This window comes from Raphanus sativus, chromosome 2 (assembly GCF_000801105.2).
Source record: "Raphanus sativus cultivar WK10039 chromosome 2, ASM80110v3, whole genome shotgun sequence".
Classification (NCBI taxonomy): Eukaryota; Viridiplantae; Streptophyta; class Magnoliopsida; order Brassicales; family Brassicaceae; genus Raphanus; species Raphanus sativus.
Window position 1 is genome coordinate 4,643,211 of NC_079512.1, and position 9,061 is coordinate 4,652,271.

The window sequence follows — 9,061 nt, forward strand, 5'->3', positions numbered from 1 at the left end:
CCAAAATATTTTAAATACACTCTTTCAAATTAACAAAATATTTGTTAAGTTATTAGTAAAAAATTTCATCACAAAATATTCCGCGCTTACAAAACGCGTATCAAAATCTAGTTAAGTTTAAAACCTCAAAAAGATTGTAACTGCAATCTGAAAAACTGTAGACTTAAATCATAAACATGGTGTAAAAGTTCCCTATGTCTTGGTCAACAACAATTCTATAACATTTCAATGAGTAATTTTTGTTTTCAGTGTATAACAAATCAAAACTGTAAAAATATTCTCTAACCTTTGTTTTAGTAGATACTAAAATATGAAATTAATCCTTTTCCTAACGTCAACTTATTTGTTATTGACTCGTATCTTCCCTTTAACATGGTCCATTTTTTGTGGCAATGTATGATATGCATTTTTCATGTTTATCAAATTAAAATTCAACTAATTGGACTTAAGAATATTAACTTTAAAAAGTCTATAATGGTCGGTCCGACTCTCCGGCAAAACATACTTAAAACTGCCAACTCTTTCCATGTTCTTCGTCCAACACACGTTACACACCTCTCTCTCTCTCTCTCTCTCTGTAAGTATTTGCACAAAATCTGATTCATTCATATTCTTCCATGGCGGCCAACAGATTCGCGACGTTGATCCACCGCAAAACAAACCGAATCACTCTCGTCCTCGTCTACGTTTTCCTCGAGTGGTCTCTCATCTTCTTCATTCTTCTCAACTCTCTCTTCTCTTATCTCATCCTCAGATTCGCTGATTACTTCGGTCTCAAGCCTCCTTGTCCCCTTTGCTCCAGACTCGATCGGTTCTTCGAAGCCTCCGGTAAATCTCCTCCTCCCCACAGAGATCTTCTATGCCATGATCACGCCCTCGAGGTTTCCACACTACACTCGAAACCTCTCGCTGAATCCAAGGGTTTCATCATCAACGAAGATGGTTGTAACAAAGAAGTTGTTACTATGGCAAAGGAAGAAGAAAATAGAGTGAATCTTGCTGTGGAGGCCCAAGAAGTTGCTCAGGGAACAGATGGTAAGCTGAAGTTGGAGTTAGAAGAGGAGAGAAAGGCTCTCGATGCTTTATACGAGGAGCTGGAGGAAGAGAGGAGCGCGTCTGCGACTGCAGCCAATGAAACAATGGCGATGATCAACAGGCTGCATGAGGAGAAAGCCGCTATGCAGATGGAGGCCTTACAGTGCCAAAGAATGATGGAGGAGCAATCCGAGTTCGATCAAGAAGCCTTGCAGCTGTTGAATGAGCTTATGGTGAAACGAGAGAAGGAGAACGCAGAGCTCGAGAAGGAGCTAAAGGCGTGTAGAAAGAGGTTGGAGGAGTATGAAACCAAAGAGAAAATAGAGTTGATGATGAGGAGAATGAGAGATGATGATGATTCAGATGAGAACACGCCGGTTAGTGTTGTGCTTCGTCTTGATGAGTGTTTAGATGATTATGAAGGAGAGAGGCTTTCGCTTCTTGAGAGATTGAAGTTTCTTGAAGAGGAACTCACTGATCTGAATGGTGAAGAGGACGAGAGCAATGGTAGCATCAATGGAAACGTTCATGGTAAGGAAACAAACAAGAAGCATAGAGTATTCAAGTCAAAGAGACTACTTCCACTGTTTGATGGAGAGATGGAAAATGGAAACCACTATGTAAACGGGGTTGATGAATCGGAGGAGAGTGAGGTTGTAACGGTGGAAGAAGAAGTTGATGAGTTATACGAGAGACTAGAAGCATTGGAGGCAGATAGAGAGTTCTTGAGACATTGTGTTGGTTCATTGAAAAAAGGGGACAAAGGTGTACTTCTACTCCATGAGATTCTGCAACATCTACGTGATCTCAAGAATATAGATTTTATTCGCGTTAGAGACAACGAACACATGAGTTTTTGCGTTTGAATTCAGTCTATACATATGGTTTGCATGAACAGAAGAAATTATACAGGTACATAATCTCTGTTTTCTAGCCTTCTTGAACTAATTGAAGGGGGGGGGGGGGGGGGGGAATTGTTTTAAATAAGAATCTTTTTTCTTGTAACAAGGTCAGGAAGTAACTCTGTTGCTTAAGAGGCAAGGAACAACAATAAATGGTCTGGATGCAGAAGAAAAAAGCCATAAAAGTCTGAGATAGAGTATCTATTTGATTCACTAATGTTGTGTCAGATGAGAATGTCAAGTCTTTCTTTCGTTTTTAGCTATAAATTTTATAATATAAAATTTTCAGATTTATTATACAGAAATAGAGGAGTGTCAGCATAATGTTTCACTTTTTGTCTTTATGAGTTGTAATAGAAAAAAGGTAGATTATGAGTGTATGTGTTTGTAGTGTAGAGGTTGATTGGCAAGGATTGTAGATGGGGTAGAATGCAATTTTTCTTTCCAAAAGCCATTTTTGTATAGCAATCATACTTAATATTTTTTAAAAATAAATTTACAACAAAAACAAACTTAAAAAAGAAGAGAAATTGTTACTTTTGTTACTTTGGAAATCATTTTTTTTATTACTTTTGTTTAGTGCTTTCAATTGTAATGTATTACTAGATTTTGACCCGCGCTTCGAAAGCGCGGGTATAATTTATTACTTTTATAAAATATATTATTTGTTTGTAGTTATTGAATGTATTTATCTTAGGCAAACTTTTATAACAAATTCGACACATAGAATGTCTCTGCTAAACTATGTGTTTTCTGACTTTGTTTTATTCTCTCTCCAATCAACATATTTATTTGATTTTTTGTTAAAATAAATTATTTTAGAACGAAAATGTACAATACTTTTACATTGATATTTTATTTAAACAATGTGATATATTTCTATATTAATTAAATATTTTACATTATAATTTAAATTTTCATCAAATCAACATATTTGTGTACTTTGTTGTTAAAAGAAATGATTTTGAATCCAAATGTACAATACTTTTATAATAAATTCGACACATAGAATGTCTATGGTAAACTATGTGTTTTCTGACTTTGTTTTATTCTCTCTCCAATCAACATATTTATTTGATTTTTTGTTAAAATAAATGATTTTAGAACGAAAATGTACAATACTTTTACATTGAACCAACTAATATTTTGTTAAATTGGCCCCTGAAATATATTTTTATACATCGATATTTATTTTTCATAATTAGTGTTATATACTGTAGATGTATCATAATATAACTAATGATATTCAAAAGACCTGGATCAAATCAAGTTATATGGCTATTTTGTGACAAATATCCGAAACCCGTTTTAAATACATTGGTTATTTAGATATTTTAAGGTTCCTTGCATCAGAAGCGAATTCATTCAGATCGAGAATGACCCAACTCAAAATCCACAAATAAGTTTATAATATTCAAGCCGGACTTAGTTTGAAAACAAAAAAAAACGATAACCGAAAGGAACAACATGTACCTAAATGGACAGATAATGTTCATGTCTAACTGATTTTATAAATTAATAAAAAAAACTATTTCTATGTGTTTGGCTAAATTAAGTGAAATAGAAAGAGTTTTTTTATACATCGATATTTATTTTTCATAATTAGTGTTATATATTTTAGATGTATCATAATATAACTAACGATCTTAAAAGACCTAGACCGAATCAGGTTATATGGCTATTTTGTTACAAATATCCAAACCCATTTTAGATACATTGGTTATTTAGATACATTGGTTATTTAGATATTTTTAGGTTTCTATACATCAGAACCGAATTCATCGAGATCCAGAATGATCCAACTCAAAATCCACACATAAGTTTATAATATTTAAGTAGGACTTGGTTTAAAAAAAAATGATATCTGAAAGGAACAACATGTACCTAAATGAACAAATAATATTCATGTTTAACTGATTTTATAAATTAATAAAAAAACTCTTTCTATGTGTTTGGCTAAACTAAGTGAAATAGAAAGATTTTTTTATCAAGTAAAATAACTATATGGAGTGAAAAATTAAGTGGCAATAAATATAGCACCTTTTAACTATATTGATTTAAGTTATTATTTTATTCACAAAATCATATCTTTGAACTATGTTTTTGGGTACGTAATTTTCCACAGATTGAAACTAAAATAAAAATATTTTAGTGAAATAAACTAAACCAAATGTTTAATCATATATAAAACTTAATTATTTAACATTGTTATTTTATTGGCACAAAGTTAATATTGATTAACTAATAAATAAAAATATGCACTATTATTATTATGGTAATATAATTAATGATGTAAATTATTATTAAGGTAATATAATTAATTAAATTGTTAAATTAAGTGAAATATGGAAACACAATTAATAGATACTACTATTCATGTATCCAAACTAATTTCATTAAGACTACTATTCAAGTTTCCAAACATTCCAAATTTTTTTAATTCTCCTATTCAAGTTTTCAAACACTCCGATTTTGTACTTCAGTTTTAATAATATAGACTAGATTTTGACCCGCGCTTTCAAAACGCGGGTTTATGTTTGGTGAAAATTTTATATAATCACATTTATATAATCCGTCTTGTATATGTATTTATATAATCCGTCTCATATATGCATTTTATATCCAGATTTATGTTCGGTAAAACTATACTATACATGTATTTTTAGGGTTTTAATTTTTGAATTAGATATTTTAAATATAAATCAATATAACAGTTTTATAGTTTTGATCGGTGTTTTGAAATTCGACTTAGACCTGCGGTTGAACGGATTACCGGTTGATCAAAGATAAATTCAGTTCGGGTTTGAAAAAAAAAATTTAAAAATCCAATAAAAACTACTAAAATCGAAATCCGGTTACCGGTTGAACCACTGGTTGAACCAATAAACAATTTTTATTTTTTATAAATAATTTTTGTTAGATAGTTGGGATTATATTTAGGAAAAAGCGGTTTAAAACTAAACCATTAAATAGTTTGAGAAAAAACGATGCAGTTTCAAACATGTCCGGTTGGAAAAATATTAAAATGATGCAGTATTAAACACGGAATAATTACATAGCAAAATTGAATTAGGAAACCAGTGGTTAATGACAGACCAAAAACAATTAAAAAAAAAATTAATGCAGAATGTCCAAAATATCATTAATGAATACAAAAGAAAGCTTCTTTAATAGAGGTAAATTGAGTAAAAATCCAAATGTGCTTGTACTTTAATAGTATAGATAGTGTAGTAAGATGAGATATTGCTATTAAAATAAAAGTCAAAGGGCAAGCTGTCATGAATTTTGGTGAGAGGAGCTTGGAATGATTTCAATTTTCAACAAAAGATATGCCAGCTCCAATGTGCATGGTTGTTTTCTTTACTGGATCTTTTAGAACATTTACGAATTTTCAGGGTGAGTTTAGAATTATTTTTTTAGGTGGGGTAAGTAACGTTTTCATTTGTAATCTTGTTTTCTTTCGGATTGTAACTTGGTAGCAATTACGCATGTAAACTCGATCTGCAAAGACTGGTCTTTTGTCTTGTTTTCTTTGATATCATCAATCTCCTCTCGCATTTGTTAGTAAACTTCTTGTATTGTCTATTTGTGTCTTATAAAACTCTGTATGTTATGGAAATGATTATTGGATCGTCGAAATCTGTTGCAGAAATACTAATGACTACAAAACGTATAAGATATAGTTACTGTTGTAGCTCACTAGAAACTTCAAACACATGTCGTTGGCCGGTTTTGATGATCAAGACCTATATATGTTGTTTTTTCTAATTTATGAAGTTTTAGGTCCATAATCATTTTGGTCCACAGACATAGTTTGTTTAATCATTTTCAATAGTGTTAATGTAAAGATGTCCGCCGTGAAGTAGTCGCTGACGTAGTTGCTGAAGCAGACGTCGTAGTGAGTGGTGAAGACCATGTGGAGTCGAGATGCTGAGCTGGAGTCGTGCAGACTTGGAGAGCAAGAGAGTATCTTGGAGAAAAGGCAAAAATGAATAAACTTGAGGAGCAAGTTTATGACTTAAAGGAAGAGGAATAAGTGCATTCCAAGAAAAGGAAAGTTGCACTTATTGATATGGAAGATGTCCATATTGTGGTTCCTTGGAGACTAGGGTTTCGGGAACGTGGAGTTAGTATAAGATAGCTATGTGGTCGTCTGTAGAGAGACAGAGACACAGAGGCTGATCTTATAGAGAGAGAGAAGCGCTTGGAAGTGTTCTGGGTCGTGCTGAAGCAGGGGCTGAAGTACTTGACGGTGGAGAGACATAAGCGGGTAGCTTAGGAATTGTTCAGTAGCAGCTGTTAGGGTGTTAACAGGCTAGCGAGGCTGATTAAGCAGAACTTGTAATAGGGTTTACAAGGCGATTTCTAATAAAGCTATTGAGTGTGCTTGTGTAATTGTCTCTCTTGGTTTACCTTCTGCATTACTTATTGTGGTGTCATCTTTGCACTTACAAGTGGTATCAGAGCGGGGCTCGATAGAGTTAACGACTTAGTTTCGAGTAGATCAAGGTGAAGATGGACACGGTTATTTCTGTGCAGAAGGCAATCGTGTTGAAAGCGGACCAGTATGGTCATTGGAAGGCTCGCATGAAGCAGTTGATTCGAGGAATCAATGAAGATGCGTGGACAGCTGTGGAGACTGGTTGGGAGGAGCCTACCATAGTCACAGCAGATGGGAAGAAGCCTAAGCCAAAGGAGGATTGGTCAGAGGCAGAGCGCAATGCATCAAAGTTTAATGCAAAGGCGCTTTCGACGATTTTCGGAGCTGTTGAAGTAGAGTAGTTCCAGCTGATTCAGGGGAGTACTTCAGCTAAAGAGGCGTGGGAGATCCTGCTGAATTCGTTTGAAGGAGATGATAGTGTCAAGAGGACACGTCTGGATCATCTTGGGTCGCAGTTTGAGAATCTGAAGTGGTCAGATGCGGATACGGTGGCGAGCTTCAGTGCCAAACTCAGTGCTATGGCACATGAAGCATGTGTACTTGGAAAGAAGTACAAGGAGAAGAAGCTGGTGAAGAAGTTGTTACGTTGTCTTCCAGCAAGGTTTGGAGCTCAGAAGGCGGTCCTGAATATGACTGCAAACACGGATGAGCTCAAGTTTGACAAGGTTGTGGGTATGCTGAAGGCGGAAGAGATGAAGACAGGCAATGGCTCGGTGTCTACATCAGGAGGTACGCCAGGGAGTATAGCCCTTGTAGTTGACAAGGATGCAGAGAAAATTCAGAAACTTGAAGATGCCGTGGGCATGTTGGCTAGGAATTTTGGCAAGAGGATGAATTTCTCAGGTGGGAGAAATCAGGTTGGTCGCCAGGGAGGTGATCGTGACAGTAGCAGAAGAAGAGAAGGTCTCAAGTGCTACGAGTGTGAAGGAGTTGGTCATATAAGGGCTAACTGTCCGTTGGTACAACGAAGAGAGCTCAAGTGCTCTGAGTGTAGAGGTGTTGGACACACACGGCGTGAATGTCCAAACTCAAGAAAGGGTAAAGGTAGTCCATTGCAGTCGTCTGATGAGTCAGAGTCTGAAGAAGATGGAAAGGTGAACCTTGTTGCATTTGGTGCACGCAAGGAGGGATCTAGTGAATCCTCTGGTTCAGATCTCAGTACAGATGATGAGGAGTATCATGTGCTGCTTAACAAGTGGTTGAGGGTCAAGGATCAGAATCTGAGATTGGAGGATATGGTTCTGAAGCAGAACGAGCTGCTTGAAGAACTTCGTGAAGAACTTGCTGCTGTGAATGAGAAGAATGAGTCTCTTGAGCAGAAGGTGAGCGAGTTGAGGGAAGTTGTCGTTGGGGAACGAGAGAGAGCAAGGATGCTGGAACGTGATTTGGCTGAGAATCGCAAACAGATCAGGATGCTCAATAGTGGATCCAAGGAGTTGGATAAGATACTCTCGATGGGACAACCAGCCAAGGTGAACTGGGGTCTGGGATATCGAGGAGCTGAGGGTACTAAGGAAGTACAGAAGGGGCTGTCACATTTCGTGCATGGGAGCACATCAAAAAGTGGAGCCAAAGAAGCTTGTCAGGAAGTACGTCGGGACGTACGACAAGAAGTACGGCAGGAAGTTCTACAGCGCGTGGCTGTGAGTAACAAGCCGAAAGTGATACATCAGTGCAGCAACATGAAGGTCAGACAGGGGGTTCTGAAGCATGGGTGTGCAGCTGGTACGAGGAAGGAGGTTGATCGGTGCATCAACAACTGTGTCAGGCCAAAGAAGAAGCAACATCGGATGTGCTGCTGGTTCTGTGGGAAGGTTGGACACAAGAAGGTGGAGTGTTTTGCTCGTGAGAAGAGCAGAAACATGACCAAGAGGGTGAACAAGACGTTCACTAAACCCAAGAGGGTTGAAGAGGTGTCTGTAGCCAAGAGTGGCTTACTTGATGAGATCAAGGAGAAGACATCAGAAGAAGGATGCAGCTCTGGTAGGAGTGATCTTGAGGAAGATCAAGAAGCATCAAGTCTGGAGCTAGGACACGGAGTTGTCCGTAGCACAAAGGGGAAGGAGATCGAAGTGCGTCAGGAAGTGATGCGAGAGGATCTTCAGGAGGGTGATAGTGAAATCACTCCAAGGCTATAGCAACGAGTGCAGAGGGCACTCGGGGTGGTTGAGAAGAGGCTCATGGTCAAGGAGACGACGCATGAAGGAAGCCTGGTCCTCAACAGAAGTGAGTCGAGAGGTAACTCGACAGGTGCGTCAAGTCGTGATGCAGTAAGTGTAATCTATTCCGCTGCAGCAGAGGCTGTATCATGATTACGCATGGAGTAGCAGACGGGTTTGTCTGTAAGGCTTGACATCTAAGCATCTGTTTTAGCTTAGTATGCAATCAAGCAGGGGGAGAATGGTGACGTTCTGGTCCAAAGAGTGCATATCTCATGGGGGAGAAGAGCATAGTGATGGACGTCCTGAAGTAAATGATGCTTGTCTTATGGGGGAGAAAAGCATGGTGTGGTGCACATCTCGTGGGGGAGAAAAGCACAATTGGCGTGGAAGTTTCCAGGTGGGGAACGTGGTTGTTGAACCAGAAGAAGGTTGTGCTTGATAGGCACACAAAGCTAAAAGGGGGAGATTGTTGATGTAAAGATGTCCGCCCTGAAGTAGTCGCTGACGTAGTTGCTGAAGCA

At 37.4% G+C, this 9,061-nt stretch overlaps 1 protein-coding gene across 1 annotated transcript; it reads left to right on the plus strand.

Annotated features, from left to right (window-relative positions):
* The first annotated feature begins 555 nt into the window (after nt 1-555).
* Nucleotides 556-2,351, plus strand: LOC108837945 (myosin-binding protein 2-like). The gene is made up of 2 exons (XM_056992831.1): nt 556-1,947; nt 2,045-2,351. Exon 1 carries the CDS (start codon nt 618-620, stop codon nt 1,899-1,901), a length of 1,284 nt encoding a protein of 427 aa, XP_056848811.1. The 5' UTR covers nt 556-617; the 3' UTR covers nt 1,902-1,947; nt 2,045-2,351.
* The last annotated feature ends 6,710 nt before the right edge of the window (nt 2,352-9,061 follow it).

What these genes read in the sequence shown, in the direction of transcription:
- LOC108837945 (XM_056992831.1), top strand. Translation starts at nt 618, where the DNA reads ATGGCGGCCAACAGATTCGCGACGTTGATCCACCGCAAAACAAACCGA.